Source organism: Colletotrichum spaethianum (genome assembly GCF_022836535.1).
Source record: "Colletotrichum spaethianum MAFF 239500 DNA, contig33, whole genome shotgun sequence".
NCBI lineage: Eukaryota > Fungi > Ascomycota > Sordariomycetes > Glomerellales > Glomerellaceae > Colletotrichum > Colletotrichum spaethianum.
The window spans coordinates 25,053-43,591 of NW_026054803.1; the positions used below are offsets into that span (position 1 = coordinate 25,053).

The following is an 18,539-nucleotide window of genomic DNA, read 5'->3' on the forward strand; positions in this document are numbered from 1 at the left end:
AGCAGAGTACGTACCGACGCACGAGGGGCTAAGTTCCATTTCCAGATCCGTTTTCCGTTCCATTGGGCCAGGATGCCCACTGCAAGTAGTGCACAATCGGGAAAGTCACCAGGCTAATGCTGTGCTGTGACGTCATTTGATGCTCATTTAGCGTGGCATCGACATGCTTCAGGGGTTTGCGAGGTCATGCGTTGTCTGCGAAAACTGGGTGTGCACTCGGGGGGTTGAGAGTGCCTGTCAAATTGTGCGTAGAACTTGCTGTCGTGGACCTTGTCCGAGTACCTGTGGTCGTACTTTCTGTCCGGAGCAGCGTCCGTTAGCTCAGAATCTGTCTCGTTGCTGTGAGACGCTGGCATTTTGCGCTGGAGGATGGAAAAGAAGGGTCCAGTGAAAGATAAGGGTTGTCAAATCCGTTGTGCAAAGTGGACATCAGTTGGCCTTCGTGTGAGTGAGTGTACCAGTGCAGCGACAGTACAGTCATAACTATACGCATCGCGCGCAAAAAGCCTCTCCGGGGTCTGCCAGAGAAGTCCGTGTAATGAGGGAGATCCTATTGCTACGAGCAGGAGACTGCGGACATCCGTCCGCTTGGGTGGGTGAGAGTATGTGGTGTTGTTGCATGGGGGTGAGAGAGGGGAAAAGGGAGCGCGTGCAGCGCCATTGGCATGGGAAAGTGGCGGTTCAGTCACGAATCAGACATTTGAAGCCACTGCCAATCTCACTCACGATGAGAGTCTTGCGTTGCGTGGGTAGAATGCCTTAACCTGGCCTGGTGCGTCCCAGCCACTTCAAGCTCCGTTGCATCCTTCCTCAGGTTAGTGAAATTTGCGCAGGCGTGGCGAGGCATCCGCTCACCCCTAAGATGGTACTGCACAGCTGTTTCCTAGTGAGCCCGCTAACAATCGCGACTCCGTCGGGACTGTACTTCTGACACTGGCTGACATAGCTGACAAGCTCGTGTGCCGTAGACTGCCTTAGTGAGGATGTAATATCAGCAGGACTGGTTCAGTCGGCCGCTCCGCAGGGGTGTGGATGTGACTATATTGCTGTCAGTTTCAACGAGCAAGATCAGAAATAACACGCCAGTATACATTGGCGTTGGCTGGAGTAAACATGAAGGTGAGGCTGCAGGTTTTCATGAAGTGTCGTTACACCTCACCGTTTCTCAGGGCATATCCCAATCTCTTGCCCTGGTGCAGTGGGGTCCATCGACAGTTTATTTGCAGCAAACCCCACATCCTCGATCGAAGTCGTCAACGAAGCCTTGTACGTGACCGAAGAGCGTCGTCCAGTAAATCGGCACTCCACTGCTGGCGGGGAGCCGGGGCGGGAGCTTTGTCACTTGACCATCATCATCTAGTAGAAGGCCTGGCATACCTTGCTGCGTGATGGTCCGGCAAGGCAGCGATTTGAGTTGCGAAAAAAAAACAAAAGGGCGGTGCGGGATTGTGGCCAGCCGCGTGACGAGTTGGATGCGCACGCCTAAGGACCGAGGCAACACCGTCTTTACAGGCACCGAGGTGAAATCAAGTACGCATGACGTACGGCTCTATCGCATCCGAGACGGCGAACAATTTGACGACGGTGGCATTGACGCGACTTGATCGAAGTTTTGCGTATGGATTCACACTTGTGGGCATTGGGCGCCGGCTCTATGTCTACCGTAAGGCGTGATCTTGATGCTACTTAGTCGTGAACATGCTGCGACAACGCATGTGGTTGTGTTCGAGGTTGCAGCGTGTTTTGAGATTTTGTGGGCAACTGGGATAGAGTTTATCGGAACTCAATGGGCTGGATGTTCATTTTCCTGTTCAAGTGCTGCCAGGTACGGGGGGATGCCATGGACACGACAGGCGATCCAGACAATATGCACCGAAGTTCTGAACGGTTTGATTGCCGCGTGGTGTATTAAATTGGGCCGGGTGTCTGTGTGTCTCCGTCTGAGGTATTCGGCGCCCCGTATTCAGTCTCGACGGCCCAGCGGAGGTGTTGTTGGTGAGAGACACAGAGTCATGAAGCTGCCTCTGCCTTGGAGGTTAAATGGAGGCATCATGGTCCGGGGAGCGTTCGACAGGTCAAACGAGGCCGGCTAGTGGTTGAATTCTGGCGGCTCATGTGTGCAGGGCGACGGCGGGAGGTTGCTGATGTATGGGATTCCTGGCAAAAATAGCGGCCAAGTGGGCTCCGTTACGGGAATCTTGGACTTGCAATTGAAACGGGGGACAAGATCCTGATGGAGCCTTTTGTCGTGCCCCCGGAAAGGCATCGCCGGGCAGCGTGGTCAGAAGCAGTCTGGAGACATACTTACTTGAATGAGGATACGGTTTACGGTCACATACCTGCAGGACCGGCACGCGTTCTGTACAGGTACGATGAACAAGGCTGCCAAGGGCCAATACCATTGCAAAAACGGATGAGAACGGGACGGACTGTACTCGTAAGGCGAGCTCAACGAAGACGGAGAGGGTCAAATTTGAGTGGATACCGGACGTGTAGACTGGGGGCAGCGGCAGCGACGACCGTGTGATGTAATGGGATACGTACCCGCCAGATATCCCCACATCTGACCAGGGCACGTACATGCGTAAGTACAGATACGAGTGGGACCGCGGACGTACGTACCCCCAACTGCGTCTTGCATGTGCGTGCTCTGGTTGGACGATATCCGCTGGGGGCCAAATAGCAGTGGCCGCGCTTGGAGGGGCTTATGCCTCCTGGGCCTCACCACGCAACGGACGGCTAAAGCTCTAATGGGCTGAATCATGCCTGGTTCGGTTCAGCTGGTCGGTTGGTAGCGGGCAGTCCAAGGGCGGGAGCAGCGTCGTGAGCTCGTTTTTGGAGGACCTCAATATGGGTAGAATACCGCGCATTGCTGGCCCGGGCAGCTGTCAAGACCACGTTGCCCAGGATTGCCTCCGCGGAAGGGGCTCCTGCCAAAAGAGTGACCCTAAGGCCTCCAATTCTGACTGGGCGAGATGAGACGCACAAATTTCGTTCGTAACTGTCCGTCAGGATTTGGCTATCATGTGGTGAGCGCTGGAAGGTACAAGCATCCCAAGTGGACAACGAGTACCGGTACTTGTCACGTCCCACAGACCATTTACTCTTCCAAGGAAGCACCCGTAGGCGGTATTCGGGTTTCTGGCCTTGGATGGATTCGCGGCTGCCCGTAATTAGCTGGTTTCTACCCAAGAGCCTACCTTAGGTACGTAGGGGAAGAGCTCGATTTGATGAATGGGAAAAGGAGGCCATCCACGATAATTTCAACATAGACTAACGCCGTGATTAGAGTGCGCGCAAACTGAGGCTGATGCTGCATGCAACCCGAGACATTGACGACGACGCTGCGCAGCTCCCAGCGAGGCAACACCTGCGCTGAGCGGGCTGTCGCCGTTCACCTCCCTCTTCGTCTCCCCTGCCGTGCATTCGACCTCTGGATCGTCCCGTCTTGTATGTGTTCAGCTGGACCGGGCTACCTACGTCATAGGCATCGAGTGGACCGACCGCCCACCCTTTCCTTTCTTGTTCTTCCGTCTGCTCTGCTTGCCCTCCTGCTGCGTTTCTCGCTTCGCTTCGCTTCCTTTTGCTTTCCGCCCCCCGTTCTCCGTCACCGTCACCGTCAGGCCCCGCCGTCGCCGCAAACTGAGAGAGGACGAGACTGACAGATACCAAGAGGTGCACACACGACAAGCGCTTCCATTCTCTGTCCCCCTTCCCACCGTAGACCTAGTCCTGGTCCCAGTCCAATCCACCCTCGTTCAGCCCAAACCACTTCAGTCCAAACGCACATCCCATCCATACCACCACACCAACCTTACCTCACCTACCGCCTTTACCTCCACCACCACTCCTTCGAAGTACCAAACCAAACCAAACCAAACCAAACCAAACCTCACCGATCAAACCTCCACCACCACGCCGCGCGCTTCTCCCGACGGCACTGCCCCTAAACTCCTGGATCGTCACTTGCCTCTCTCCTACCGCAATCCCACCGCCCGAAATTTCAAATCGCCCTCTCTTCATTGCCATCCCTCTCCGGCCGAATCTCGTCGCCTTCCTCCCTTCTCGACTCTACCACGAGACGCTTGCCGCCTTCGCCTCTCCGTCCAACCCTGGCCAGCCCCCTCCTCGAAGCGGCGTCATCGACTCCCCCTCTTCGGAAAAAAGAAAAAAAAAAGAAAGATCATCTGTATATGGGGCGCTCTATTCTATGAGGAATGCCAAGCACGAGCCTTCCAGCAGACAAGAAAGATTCGTCCTCTGCGCGTCGGCTTAGCCTTCCAAGACGAACCACGTCCGACTCGAAAAAGTCGCCAACCAAAGAACCGCCACTCAACCTGCCGAGCCCCCGTTATGGACTGACCCTCGACTCCCTCAAGCTCGGTGGAAATGCGCGAGCCGCAATGTCGAATGTGTCCAATGAGCAGTCTTCACAGTCTCTGACTGACCACTTCAGGGCGCAAGCCGAGCCTTCTGCGACGAAACTCGCGAGTCCTGGTCCTGATACTAACTCGAAGCGCAGCGTCGGCGCGTCCCAGATCGATAATGACGTTAGCGGGACAGGCAGCAAGGAAGAAAAAAGCAAAAAGGACGAGGCCGCGAGGACTACTGCCGCCTCGCCACCCGCCCTTTCCGAATCACAGATCCAACTAAATCGATACCGAGAGCGATTGGCACGGGACCTAGAGAGGCGCGAGATGGCGACGAGAGGACTCACGGCGACGACCCCCGAAAAGATGCGCGTGTCGCCGATTATGGAGGAGAGTGGCAACTCGCCACGCATCAGCACCGCCGGGTTGGCGACATCATCCTCAAACCTCACTACAACGTCCACCGAGTCTGGCAACACCATTCGCGGCGGCATGACGCCGGGACTCGTCGCCGGCACACCGTCCTACCCGTTTCCGCGCATGCACACCCCGGGCTACGGTCCCAGCTCGATGAGCAGGGCGTTCGGCAACATGTCGCCAACCGCCGCCGCCTTCATGTCGCAAACCATGTCGTTCGAGGGCTTCGGCACAGCTCAGGATAGACTACTGTCCGGCTCATCGACACCTGCCTCGGCGCTTACTTTTCTTCCCGCCGGAGCCACCGGCCAGTTAGAGGGCGACTTCCCGAGCCCGAATCTATATGACCTGTCACTAATGCTCACCGCCGAGCCGGGACTGGACGCGTGGTGGAATACTGTCGTTCAGATCATGAGAGACGTGTACAAAGCCGAGAGAGTGACGCTCGCCGTACCAGCCGACTCTACCGACATTGAAAATGTGCCTTGGGGTCAAAAGGCGACGTACAACGAGCATCAAGAGGACGATCTGAGCCTTGGGTACATGGCCAGGGGCAGCAGCCTGATTCCCAGCAGTGCGGGCGACATCGGCTCCGAAGAGACTCCCATGTCTGAAGATTCCGCGCGGCCACGATTGCTGTCTCGGCCCAGTCTGCAGACGCGCCATTCGTTCACTGCCTACGAAGACAACAGAGAACGCAAAGGGAACAATGACAGGCTTCTGCCATCGCGCCGCCCGACGCAGCTTGGTAGGAGCAAGAGCTACTTCCCGCCTGGCCAGTCATCCGAAGAGAGCGCGGAGGCGCCGGGTCCGGCACTGAACAAGTCGGCACTCGCTGAACACGATGCCGAGGAACAGAACATCCCGAGCTGGGAAGCTCCCTTGGCCAATCCCGATACCGAAGGCAGGGTACTCCCCGTTCTTCAGGCTCTGGACTATGAAGCCGACCCTCTCATAGACCACAGCGGTGTCATGCGTGTTCTCGAGCGTGGCAAGGTAATCGCACTGACGAGAAGCTACCCATACCTGCAGAACCTGCCGGAGGAGGTGCCCATTAAATCCAAGGTGACGGCCAACACGACATCTGCAGAGGCAGCAAGGAAGAGGCTGAAGAAGGGGAGAATTGAATCTAGCTCAAAGTTGTCGTCGATCCTTGGCGGCGCAAACTCTTCTTACGGCTCGAACCGTAGTTATAACAGTGACAAACCGTCCAGCATGATATCCCGACTCGATGACGATGAACCACGGCCGCCGACGCCCAAATACGAAGAGTTTGAGCAAGCGCCGCCGTCGCCATGGTCTCAGTCTCCGGCGCCGTCGCCGGCGGTGCGTGCAGACCCCACGGAGAACCCTTTTTTCACCGATGCCATGGTCGACGAGGAGTCATTTAACCCCGGGTCTGCACCCGCCGACTACACCGGAATGCGGCCGCCAGAAGCCATTGGCGTGGACAACTCTTGGACCGTCCTCCACATCCCGCTGACCCACGTCCTCCTCTCGAAACCTGTTCATCCTTTCAAGCTCAATAACACAATCTTGGAGCAAAAATCGCATTCTCGCAATCGGAGTGGGGTTTTAGAAGCGTCGGGAGACGAAGACGATACCGGGGCCTCCTGGCAGCGGAAAGACAGGCCAGCGCCCATTGCTATACTCTCGATACTGAGTCCCATCATCCCATACCCCTCGAACCTTCGTCATTCGTTGGAGTACCTCGCCCCGCACCTAGCAACCTCCTTCTCTCTATGTCGTCATTACACAAACTTGGAGACAGAGCTTACCGGTCTTCACCGCCGCAGGCCTCACACAGCCGGGTTTGGTGCGCTTGCGGCCGACGGTCGCCCTCTGGCGGACCCTGCTAGCATAGGCAATCTAAGCTTTATGCCCTCGGACGATATCGCTGCCCAACGCTCGCTGGCGGGCAGCATTACGAGTCCCAGCGACTACTCGGGTGTTTCCAAAAGTGCCGCCGGCTCCCCAATTGGCACGCCCAGCTGGGACCAGAGCTCTTTGCACCAGCTTATTGACAAGCGGGGTTCGGCAACCAGCCCTGCGCAAAACAGTGGCGATAGCTATTTCAGCACTAAACAAAAGTCGGCTTCGTCAAGGGTAGAGACGTCGTCAGGAAGCTCTCAGAAGATGAGGAGAGGGTCAAAGGAGGACTCACCTGTCGACAAGCGTCAAGCTCGCCTCTCGGCATCATACAAGCTCCGTATACAGGAACCTCCCCAGACCCCAGGAGAGAGTGAAGAGCTGGCGGAGAAGAACACCGAAAGTCGGGTTTCCACCCCTGGAGGTGCCAAGCGGGTGCTTTCTCATGAGCTGAAGAACTATTTGGACGAGATCGCCGTGCTGGAACCCCGGATAAAGGCAGTCGAATACGAGGGCGGAGACCACAGCCACCACACATTATTACACTCTTATGGTGCCGATTTTGCGACTAGCTTCCAATCTTTGCCGCCCAGCTCGAGCGTGGTCAGCAAGCCTGTGCCTCACACCGCACCCTCCCGGACGGGCTCGCTGTCACAAGGCCCGGTTGACATGCCACCGCCGTCGGACCGATTGAAGGGGCTCATCCTCGACTCGCTCCCCGCCCATGTATTCGTCTCGCTGCCACAGACTGGCGAGATCGTCTGGGTGAACAGCCGCTATTTGACGTATCGTGGCCAGACGGTCACCGACCTGGCTGCTGACCCCTGGGGGAGCATTCACCCAGATGATAGGGATGAATACCTCAAGGCTTGGAGCCACTCGCTGCGGACTGGAGAGCAATTCTCAAGGACGGTCCGTATTAGGCGATTTGACGGAGCGTACCGATGGTTCTACGCGCGCGCAGTCGCATCCCGCGATAAACGGGGTGTCATGATGCAATTCCTCGGTTCATACATGGATATTCACGACCAGCATATTGCTGAACTGAAGGCTGCACGGCAAGAAGAGATCGAAGCCTCTGAAGCGAAGCACAGACTACTGGCCAACCTCATCCCCCAAATCATATTCACTGCCACCGAAGACGAAGGTATCACATTCGCCAACGAGCAGTGGCTGTCATACACTGGCCAGAGCTTTGAAGACTCTCTGGGCCTGGGATTCATGGACTTTGTACACCCTGACGACCTCGCCAAGTGTCAGATACCAACAGACAGACCACCGACCCCAATGCCTTCCAAGTTCGACCGCAAAGGCCACCAAGAAGCCACTGAGGCAACGCTGGCCAGTCTCGTGTCGAGCAAAGCGCAGAGCCAGCTGGAGACGAACCTGAGGGGCGTTCACCAAGCGCTATCGCGGAATAACAGCTCCAGCAGCAGCTCGGTCTACGAGATGCCCACCGCCGACATCACAATGTTGGCGAGGCAGGGTATCATCAAGGTGGCGACCGACAGCAACGGCAGACTATCGTACACGACGGAGGTGCGGTTGCGGTCCAAGAACGGCGAGTATAGGTGGCATCTGATCCGGTGTGTTGAGATTGACAACATCGACTTTGGAAACGGCGCCAGCTCATACTTTGGATCGGCCACGGACATTAACGACCACAAGCTGCTCGAGGCCAAACTCAAGGAGGCTATGGAGTCCAAGAGCAGGTTCCTCAGCAATATGTCACATGAGATCCGAACACCGCTCATTGGCATCTCGGGCATGGTCAGCTTCCTACAGGATACTACCCTGAATGAGGAGCAGCGCGACTACACCAACACCATCCAAACAAGCGCCAACAGCCTGCTAATGATCATCAACGACATCCTCGACTTGTCTAAGGTGGACGCCGGCATGATGAAGCTCAAGTATGAGTGGTTCCACACGCGCTCCCTTATCGAGGATGTCAATGAACTGGTGTCCACCATGGCCATCGCTAAGAGGCTGGAACTGAATTACATTGTCGAAGAAGATGTGCCGGCGTGGGTCAAGGGCGACAAAGTCCGCATCCGCCAGGTTTTGCTCAACGTCATCGGCAACGCCATTAAGTTCACGGCCGAAGGTGAAGTGTTTAGTCGGTGCAGAGTTTACAAAAACAAAGGTCTAGCCAATGACGAGAACGAGATTATGCTCGAGTTCGCTATTATCGACACGGGCCGTGGGTTCACCAAGGAGGAGGCGGATCTCATCTTTAAGCCCTTCAGCCAGATTGACGGCAGTAGCACGAGGCAGCACGGCGGTAGTGGTCTCGGCCTTGTCATTTCCAGGCAGTTGGTGGAGCTCCACGGTGGCAAGATGGAGGGAAGCGCGGTTCCCGGCAAGGGCTCTACATTCACCTTCACCGCCAAGTTCGCTCTGCCGACAAAAGAGGATCACCCTGATGTGCCCCTAAGCCCGGAGATACTTCACCCTCGCGTCGAGACCGCCGAAGACGTCACTGTGGTCCGTCCTGCGAAGACGCTACAGTCGCCGATGGCTACATCAACCATAAGCCCGCGGGGCGATCCCGAGTTCGTGTCACCGGCTCTGGCTTCTAGCGGAAGTTCGGAGCCTTCAGTGCGGTCTAGCATATCTCAGGCCACGGAGCGCACGTCCGTGTCGTCTGTCAACGTCGGCCTCGTTCATTTTAGCGAAGCTGCCCGCGCAAGTGGACAAGACCTGTCGCAGATGAAGTTGGAGCTTCCCTCAGGTGAGTCCTCGCCCGGCACGACGCCGACGCCGGAGACTGCCAAGCCCGGCAAGGCCGAAGACTTCAAGCCGCCCATGTATTCCATCCTCATCATCTGCCCGCAAACCCACAGCCGCGAGGCCACCGCACAGCACATTGAGATGACGCTCCCCAAAGATGTGCCCCACCAGATCACCGCCTTAGACTCGACCGAAAAGGCCCAGAGGCTGCTGGGAGGAGAGGACTCGGTCAACTTCACGCACATCGTCCTCAATTTGCCATCCCCCGAGGAGATCATCGGCCTGATGGAACAGATCACCAAATCGACCACAATCAGCAACACGACAATCCTCATCCTCTCCGACTCGGTCCAGCGGCAGGCCGTGATGAGGCTGGCGACCGACACAGAGTACGAGAGGCTCGTGTCTGAAAACATTGTAACGTTCATCTACAAGCCGGTGAAGCCGTCACGGTTCGCTGTCATCTTCGACCCCGACAAAGTGCGTGATCTTAGCATCGACCGCAACCGCTCCACTGCACAGCGAATGGTTGAGACCCAGAAGGCAAGCTACCAGGAGATTGGTAAGCGCATGGGCAACAAGGGGTATAAGGTGCTACTGGTTGAGGACAACCCTGTCAACCAGAAGGTGCTGCAAAAGTACCTGAAGAAGGTGGGTGTGGACGTGGAGGTAGCTGCGGACGGCGCCGAGTGCACCGATATGGTGTTTGCCCGCTCCCACAACTACTACTCCTTGATACTGGTTAGTGTGTTCCTTCTCTTCCGGAATTGAGGTCCTATGCTAACATTTTAGTGCGACCTTCATATGCCACGCAAGGACGGCTACCAGGCTTGTCGGGAGATCCGACAATGGGAGAGGGAGAAGGGGTTCAAAAAACTACCTATCATTGCGCTCTCGGCCAACGTCATGTCTGACGTTCAGGACAAGTGCGTTGCGGCCGGGTTCAGCGACTACGTCACGAAACCTGTCGACTTTATCGATCTCAGCAGAGCGATGTCCAAGTTCTTCTGACGGAAGTGATCCATAAGATACAATACGGTGCGGAGACGCCGTCTACATTCATGCCACAGGCACGCGCGACATTTACATTACAAACAAAAGGGTTTATACTAGCAGGGCATGGGTCATTGGGGAATAGGCGTTCCAAGGGATACGAAGATTCGGGTTCAGCATGACTAATTATGGGCCTTCCTACTTACCATGTACAACTGCTTCGAGGCGGATATCATCATAGAAGACGTACCTTTAGAGGAGGGTCTTTTCGGGGAGGGACAACCGTCTAGGATTATACATTAGCTTTTTCTTCGCATGGCGGTCGTCACAAAGGCAACTTGTACACGGCTCGCAGAAAGAGGGTCTGCGTTCAGGAGAGGGATACAAATTCATCGTCAAGTACTAGTTGGATTCGGTGCGAGGCTCAGGGAGAAGCATATATGGTCGGGAGGCATGAAAGGTGTGTTGCCCTCACCGTTTTTCTTCGGGTCTTGTGGAGACCAAACATGGTAATCGTGGTGGAATACGATATCCCAATGAATTAAGTAAAATCGACGTCCCCATTGACGTGTGAGGTGATGTTTGTGTATTGTATGCTTCAAGCAAGACGTAATGCTCGTTGAGTTTAGTTGCCTGACGGGAGAAATTTCGTGGCCTCCTTCCCGAGTTTATCTTCAGATAGCCAACGACTCTGACATGAACTAAAAGGCCTTTTGTGAGGCAAGAGGCAACCATATTCCATTTACCGATCCCGCTGCACGGTACTTGAGCGGGTTCTATCTAGCTTGGCTGGGCAGAAATTGATGCCATTCCCACCTCACGTCCTCCTAGGCTACTGTTGAAGCCATCCTCTATCGCCAACAATATCTTTTGCTCCCATCAGCCTGAATATCGTCATTCCTCTTTAGCGTGGCCACCTCATAGGGCAACAACTTCTAACCTGGCTCCATATGGGAAAGCTCCCTAGTCTCTTCAACGACTATCTTCTGCTGCCCTGAAACCCAGAACTTCGTCTGACAGCGTCTTCATGCTCTTTGGTATCCACGACAGTTCTTTCCTGCATTCGTCTACACTACAACGCCCTGCAAATCAATTTCAATCAAGCGCTTTACTTATGCTAGCCTACGACAATAGATGAACATTCACGAAACCACCCTCCCATGACATCTTCAAAGCCCTCGACGAAAACTCTATCCCCTATCAACTACCGCGCAGATCCTCCAAACCGAGTCCAAGGAGACAAACCGCGACTTCCTCTCAACATCACCTTCACTACACGCCCCATCAAGGCCTATTAAATATCTCACCGAGTCTATCGCCTCGATATCCTTGACCATGCAAAACGGTGGTAGCCGCTCGACTGCGAGCATGGCAATACCTTGGGCTCACAGCTACAAGAGGTACGCGGACGAGGTCGAACAGAGCGCGGCCAAGAGAACATGCTTCGAACATAGCTCTGCTGGGGAGTCTACTGGGGAGTCTACTGGGTCCATGGCAGTCCCGGATTTTAACCTGGCCCAGCCGCCGTTGAGACGTATATGGCACAGACGAACCACGGCAGTCACGAACACAGGTAGGGTACGAGATCTGACAATCCCTCGGGCAGATTCTCTTTCCTTCTTGCAGCTACCCGGATATTGATCGTCGAGAACAGATATGGGAGCATGCCTATTGGGGTCGACTCGGAAACCCCTCTTCCCTGAAGTCTCTTCTCACCGTGAGAAGTAACTCGTCCGGTGTGGGTTTACAGCTAACGATGCCTGCAGGAATGTCAACGCTCAGCCGAAACTCGTCAGATATCAAGGTCGAAACTTGTACCGGCTACGAACTCGCGACAATGACGGACTTTCGAACCGACATGAGCGTAAAGGAGAAGCTCTCTCTAGGATACAGTCAATCCTTCCACAAAAGCCTAGAGTTTGATGCTCGGATTCAAGAAACTTCGGGCGGTCTGCTATCTGCGCGTCGAAACGAGATCATGGGACGGGGCGGACTTGGACTGGTCGATCGGTTCCTTGGGTTCTCATATGCTTTGCGACAGGAGACCGTCGCCCATGATGCGGAAATACAAAATAGAATGTACGGGCTTCCGGACACGGAAACTACGCTAGAGGAAACAAAAGATGGCTACGACTGCTCAAACGAGAGGAGACGACTCAACGAGCACTTCTTGGCCAGATCTCGATTTGTGTAAGTCACGGGCATGATGGTAGGATGACATACACTTACTCTTAGCAGCAAACGTGCGCATCAACGACTGGCGATAGCGATACGGCCATGCAACAGGAAGACCCATACAATTCCTGGCCTAGTGGCCCGACGAAGATCTGACCAGATCATGAATGTCGAGTGGCAACAAGACTACCACGGCATGGCAATGAACATGAGCTTCAGCGCGTTCCAGAGTAGATCAATGGAGGAGAACGGGTATCGGAAGCGCGAAATCCGGCGCCTGCACTTCCGAAAGGTGGACGATGCGCACCAGACCTTTCCGGGACCTCCGCTGGATACCGCTACGGCCGAAGATTACGGGGCCAACTCCAGCACGGAGATGTATTTCCAAGATGGCGTAGACGGAAGTCTTTCCATGGTCGAGCTAGACATGTGAGCCTGTGAATTCTATTCGTGGCGGACTGGGAGCTGACACATTCCTTCAGCACTGATATCAACGGCAAGAAACGGAGGTGGATATGTATAGAGATATCTAAGTCTCTAGTCCAAGTCAACGGTCCAGTTCCTTCTGAGTTGATACCAATGCCGCGTTCCTACCTCAAGATTGCTGCGCCGTCCGACAAGGTCATGGTAATGACGAACACGAGGAACTTTGACGCATGGCTGGATACGAGCCAGACTCCGCAACTGGGAGACTTCAAGAGACTCACGATTCGAGGTCCCAGGCGAGGAAAGTACGCAAAGCAAGTGAGGCTGAGGATGTGCAGTGACGGCGTTCCGATCTTCGCGACTGGGTCGAAAAGGAGCATACCAATTGCCAGTCGGATCGATGACTTTCTCTTCGCCAAGAACGTCACCGGTCTGCCGTGGAAGGAGACCGATCGCCGAGTCAGCAACGCGACCAAGGCCATGCGGAAGCATGAGTTTTGGGAGCGCTATCGTTCGGCAGCAGAAGTTGACAAGGCACAATGGAAGTCGCTCCAGGACGCTATGGCCAGAGATGACTGTGTCGTGGACATTACATTTGGGGGGGAATGGAATCAGGTCGGTCCCAACGCTCAGACGCCTCAGGTAGTATGGACACCGACAGTACCACTAGAGACTAAGCTGTCTCCGTCCGCGCCCCCTTTTCGGCCACAGGGTGCAACGACAGGGTCCGCCAGGAGCGGAAATCGTCGTCCTGGGAGTTCCGGGTTGCGCAATGAAGTACAGCTGTAGCCTGTCTCCAGTGGCCCATAGAGGGATAGCAAGATCTAAAAAATCGGCCCGAAAATTACATTCGGAGGATGCTCCATGTTATCCTTAGCATAGCCAGAGAGGAGGACGATTACGGGATTATGCGAAGCCAGCGAGAGGTTTGATTCTTCGCTGCTCTTGGCTAAGAGCCGGACACTTGGCTGGGAAATGCTTTGGCGCAGTAAATCGACCTCAAACTAGCTACTTGAAGTAATACACAATTGGTAACTAGCGAGTGAATACGATCTTTTCGGTTGATAATCGCTGCATCATTGAAGGGACGTCGTTGGATGTGGGCGTCGGTGTAGCACGCCAGAACCCAGGTGAATCACGGTGAAGCCGGGAAATGGTTCCGCCGTGCTCCAGCTTCATCCCGCCAAAAAACGAACCCGCCCAGCGAACTTTTTAGAAGCCCGGTGCCTTAGGAGCAGCAGCAGCAGCACCACCCCCGCCATCTCCACGATTTCCTTTACAACGGTGAAGCTCCTCGCCGAAATACACTCCCCAGACGACACCAGTTTTTTATCAAGCCATCGGAATCGTCGTCGCCCATCATGCAGGCTCCTGTAGTGGTTATGAGTACGCAGCCCCTCCTTCCCTCTAGAGCTTGGACAAGCTACCCCCCATATATCACGAGTACTGACCAATATCTCTAGACACCCAAAGCGGTGAACGGCAGACGGGTCGCAAGGCCCAGCTGTCCAACATTGCGGCAGCCAAGACGTACGATACCCCCCAAGCTACGACTGAACATCGCTGACCCCACCACCAGTGTCGCCGATATTATTCGATCCTGCCTAGGCCCCAAGGCCATGTTGAAGATGCTCCTAGATCCCATGGGTGGCATTGTCCTGACTAACGACGGCCACGCTATCCTCAGAGAGATCGAGGTCTCGCACCCCGCAGCGAAGAGCATGATTGAGCTTTCCCGGACACAAGACGAGGAAGTCGGCGACGGTACAACGACAGTCATCATCTTGGGTAAGGACCTTTTGCACCGCTTATAAAGCACAACTAACCTGTACAGCCGGTGAGATGCTTGCGCAGTCCCTGCCTCAACTCGAGCGCAATATCCACCCTGTTCAGATCATCGCCGCGTTCCGCCGGGCGCTCAAGGACGCTCTCGAGATCGTCGACGATATCTCCCTCCCTATCGACGTCAACGACGACAAGGCCATGCGCGGCCTCATCTCCTCCTCGATCGGCACCAAGTTTGTCTCGAGATGGTCCGACCTGATGTGCGACCTTGCCCTGCGCGCCGTCCGCACCGTTACCTGGGAGGCCGGCAACGGAAAGACCGAGGTTGACATCAAGCGGTACGCGCGTGTGGAGAAGGTACCCGGCGGCGAGATCGAAGACAGCAGGGTGTTGGATGGTGTCATGCTCAACAAGGATATTACCCACCCCAAGATGCGCCGGAGAATAGAAAACCCCAGAATTGTCCTGCTCGACTGCCCCCTCGAGTACAAGAAGGGCGAGTCGCAAACCAACATTGAGATTTCCAAAGAAGAGGATTGGAACCGCATCTTGCAGATCGAGGAGGAGCAGGTCAAGTCGATGTGCGAGGCCATCCTGGCTCTGAAGCCGGACTTGGTCATCACCGAGAAGGGCGTCTCAGGTAAGTTGAGTATTGTATTGTATTTGAAGAACACGGCTAACAGTTGCAGACCTTGCCCAGCACTACTTCATGAAGGCCAATGTCACAGCTCTGCGTCGCGTCCGCAAGACAGACAACAACAGAATAGCGAGAGCGACAGGTGCCACCATCGTCAACCGCGTCGACGACCTCCAGGACTCGGACGTCGGCACGCTTTGTGGGTTGTTCGAGATTGAGAAGATTGGCGACGAGTACTTTACTTTCCTCACCAAGTGTCAGAACCCCAAGGCCTGCACAGTTCTCCTCCGCGGCCCGTCCAAGGATGTGCTCAACGAGATCGAGCGTAACCTGCAGGACGCCATGGGTGTTGCCCGCAATGTCATGTTCAACCCCAGACTGTCCCCCGGTGGTGGTGCCACCGAGATGGCCGTCTCTGTGCGGTTGAGCCAGCTCGCCAAGGGCGTCGAAGGCGTCCAGCAGTGGCCGTACAAGGCCGTCGCTGACGCGCTTGAGGTCATCCCCCGTACCCTTGTCCAGAACGCCGGTGCCAGCCCCGTCAGGGTGCTGACAGACCTGCGCGCCAAGCACGCCGAGGGTAAGCACTCTTGGGGCATCAACGGCGACACTGGTGTAGTTGCGGACATGAAGGAATACGGCGTCTGGGAGCCCGAGGCCATCAAGCTGCAAAGCATCAAGACGGCTATTGAGGTATGTTTACATTGTCTACAGGCTTTACTTTTACAATACTAACACTAGCACTTACAGTCCGCCTGCTTGCTCCTCAGAGTAGACGACATTTGCAGCGCGAGAAAGGCGGCGCAAATGGGCAACGGTCTGCACGGCGGCGACGAATAAGAGCCTGATGAAGTCAGTCGGATTGGTATTTCGGAACGGAGAGGCGACGAGAGTGTTGAAGGAGGGGAAAAAAAGGTCATACCCTGTACGAAGGCATAGACATGGATTAGAAATTACCTAGACGACGAATTCTCGGGATCAAGTTGTTTGTGTGCAGTTTGTCTGCCAGCTATTGACTGCTCCGCCGGTTAACCGGACCCACTCGTGGTGTTTGGTCTGATGTTATTTTTGGTCACGCCAAGCTTATGTTTAAGCTCCAAGCCCAGGATGAATCAGTCATCGTCGTGGATGACAAGCCCAGCAGGCTGAGCGGCTCCTGATGTAGCCTTGGCGGCCTTGTTTCCTTCGCTCCCGTCCTTTGCGTCGACGTCGTCCTTGCCTGTTGGCGCCGTCATCTTCACATTGGGGGCAACACCACCGGAACCCTTTGCGGCGGGCCCCTTCTTCCCCTTTTGCTTCTTCTTCTCCCTCTTCTCGCGGTTCTTTCTCGTGCGCTCCTCGTCACGGGCAGCTCGTTCGGCCTTTTGGCGCTCAAACTCTTCGTTTTCCTTCTCTTGTTTGACCTCCTCGTCCATGGCGCGCAGGCGGTCGTACTCGCGGCGACGGCTGGCCTTGTATACGTGGAACTCGCCGGAGCCCGCGCCGGCGCTGGAGCCCTGGACGTTTGTGACGATCTCTGGAGGTGCGGCGACGGCGCGCTTAGCGACAGCCCCGGGGGCGGGAGGGAGGCGGATCTCCTGATCGGGCTTGGAGAAGAGGGACTCGAGGTGTTTGGCATGCTCGGTGACGGGCGTCAGAGCGCGCTTCTTCGTTGGGCGCCGCGAGCGCGGGTCGGCCGAGGTGGGGATCGATTCAGGGCCTTCGCCGGACATGGTGCTGTTAAAGATTTTGTGATGGCAGGGTGGTTTTGCGGGGTGCTGCCGTTGGATCAGGGCGGTTGCGTCAAGATTGGAGTCGTATGATTGTGGGACGAGGTCGGATACGGCTGGAAACGGAATGGGCCGACTCGGAATGAGGAACGAGGATGTCGTGGATATGCTGTGTGATGCGGTTGCCCAAATGCGCCGCTCGTGTTCCGGTGACTGCTGGTGACTGATATCTGATGCAAGTTACCCCATAGGTCGTGAGACGAGGCGCGTGCAGTCGTGAGAGGAAACGGCAAAGATTGGCGCGCCTAGAATGGTTGTGGTTCGTTTGCTGGGAGTGGTTGGTAGGGCAGCGGCTAGGAGAGCTGCTGTTCGAATGTTTGCTCCGCGAAAAGGCTGAGGCGACTAGGTGGAATGATTGGAGTGACTAGAGTGATGTGCGGGCGAGGTGGGGGAGGCTCATCGAATGACGGTGCTTGGAATGGGAGGGGCTTTGGGCAACGCGTCTATCAGAGCATGCAGACCATGCCAGAAAGACGATGCGGGTTAGCGGCGTGCAAAGTTTATGGGTTGCACTGCGGTTGTCCGGCGGCAAGTTGAAGACGAAACGGATAGTTACATGAGACAATCAGAAAAAGGGTTGAGTAGACTACAGCAGGCAAACATCCAACAGAATCCCTGCAGTTGCCATTCGCTGTTTGCAATCCAGTGACTCTTGCCTCGCTCTGAGTGGTGGTGCTCTATGCTATTGCACGGCAGAAATAAGAACTACCTTACAGGAATTAGAAAAAATCAGAATGACTGCAGCACAGAAGGGCCGCCGCGGCAGCCACGGTGGGGCCGACAGCCTCGCCGCGGATCGGAGGGTCAGTGCGCCAATCAGGGGCGGCGCATTTCTTGTCTCGAGGCACCAGCTCGAGCCCTGCTTCTGACATTTGGTTGGTTGTGATGTTCGTTGGGATCCTCCGATATACCCCGCTGAAGAGCAACACTTTGGAAGATGGTCAGGGGGGCGCCCGTTGGAACAGGCCGCATTGGAATGGGGAGTTGGCCCTGTCGCCGGGGAAAAACTGACCAGGGCTTCGGGTTCAGCGACTTGTGTGTGGGCGTTTTGACTGCCATTTCGGGTGGGACGAGGGGTCGTCTCTACATGAGAAATCGCCATGCCATGCCACCAAAGTGGCGGCCAAAAATACCTGGCACACGGGGGTGGGCAGCACGCCGTTGATTGATGTACAGCACAATCTGCCTATTGCGGTTCCCCGGTCAAATACCTACACATTAGGCCAAACGTGTGACTGCATTCCATTCCACTTGGACAACTCCTTGCTACGCCTTGCGTTCCTTGCACCTCCAACCCAAACTCAACCCATCTCAACCTGCTCAACCCGTTGGTCGGAAACATCTGCGCACTACTAAAGCAGGCACCAC

At 55.6% G+C, this 18,539-nt stretch overlaps 6 protein-coding genes across 6 annotated transcripts; 5 read left to right on the top strand and 1 right to left on the bottom strand.

Annotated features, from left to right (window-relative positions):
• Positions 1 to 4,403: 4,403 nt before the first annotated feature.
• On the top strand, positions 4,404 to 10,160 carry ColSpa_10061 (peroxide stress-activated histidine kinase mak1; the record flags this gene model as incomplete). The annotated part of the gene is made up of 1 exon (XM_049276273.1): positions 4,404 to 10,160. The coding sequence occupies one exon, from the start codon at positions 4,404 to 4,406 to the stop codon at positions 10,158 to 10,160; it is 5,757 nt and encodes a 1,918-aa protein (XP_049132230.1).
• Positions 10,161 to 10,193: 33 nt separating this feature from the next.
• ColSpa_10062 (peroxide stress-activated histidine kinase mak1) lies at positions 10,194 to 10,400 on the top strand (the record flags this gene model as incomplete). The annotated part of the gene is made up of 1 exon (XM_049276274.1): positions 10,194 to 10,400. One exon carries the CDS (start codon positions 10,194 to 10,196, stop codon positions 10,398 to 10,400), a length of 207 nt encoding a protein of 68 aa, XP_049132231.1.
• A 1,317-nt stretch (positions 10,401 to 11,717) lies between these two features.
• Positions 11,718 to 12,990, top strand: ColSpa_10063 (uncharacterized protein; the record flags this gene model as incomplete). The annotated part of the gene is made up of 3 exons (XM_049276275.1): positions 11,718 to 11,955; positions 12,149 to 12,572; positions 12,621 to 12,990. The coding sequence occupies 3 exons, from the start codon at positions 11,718 to 11,720 to the stop codon at positions 12,988 to 12,990; spliced, it is 1,032 nt and encodes a 343-aa protein (XP_049132232.1).
• A 146-nt stretch (positions 12,991 to 13,136) lies between these two features.
• On the top strand, positions 13,137 to 13,772 carry ColSpa_10064 (uncharacterized protein; the record flags this gene model as incomplete). Its single annotated transcript, XM_049276276.1, has 1 exon — positions 13,137 to 13,772. The coding sequence occupies one exon, from the start codon at positions 13,137 to 13,139 to the stop codon at positions 13,770 to 13,772; it is 636 nt and encodes a 211-aa protein (XP_049132233.1).
• Positions 13,773 to 14,344: 572 nt separating this feature from the next.
• ColSpa_10065 (T-complex protein 1 subunit zeta) lies at positions 14,345 to 16,242 on the top strand (the record flags this gene model as incomplete). Its single annotated transcript, XM_049276277.1, has 6 exons — positions 14,345 to 14,369; positions 14,447 to 14,513; positions 14,563 to 14,771; positions 14,818 to 15,408; positions 15,458 to 16,095; positions 16,153 to 16,242. The coding sequence occupies 6 exons, from the start codon at positions 14,345 to 14,347 to the stop codon at positions 16,240 to 16,242; spliced, it is 1,620 nt and encodes a 539-aa protein (XP_049132234.1).
• Positions 16,243 to 16,514: 272 nt separating this feature from the next.
• Positions 16,515 to 17,114, bottom strand: ColSpa_10066 (PRKR-interacting protein 1; the record flags this gene model as incomplete). Its single annotated transcript, XM_049276278.1, has 1 exon — positions 16,515 to 17,114. The coding sequence occupies one exon, from the start codon at positions 17,112 to 17,114 to the stop codon at positions 16,515 to 16,517; it is 600 nt and encodes a 199-aa protein (XP_049132235.1).
• Positions 17,115 to 18,539: the final 1,425 nt, after the last annotated feature.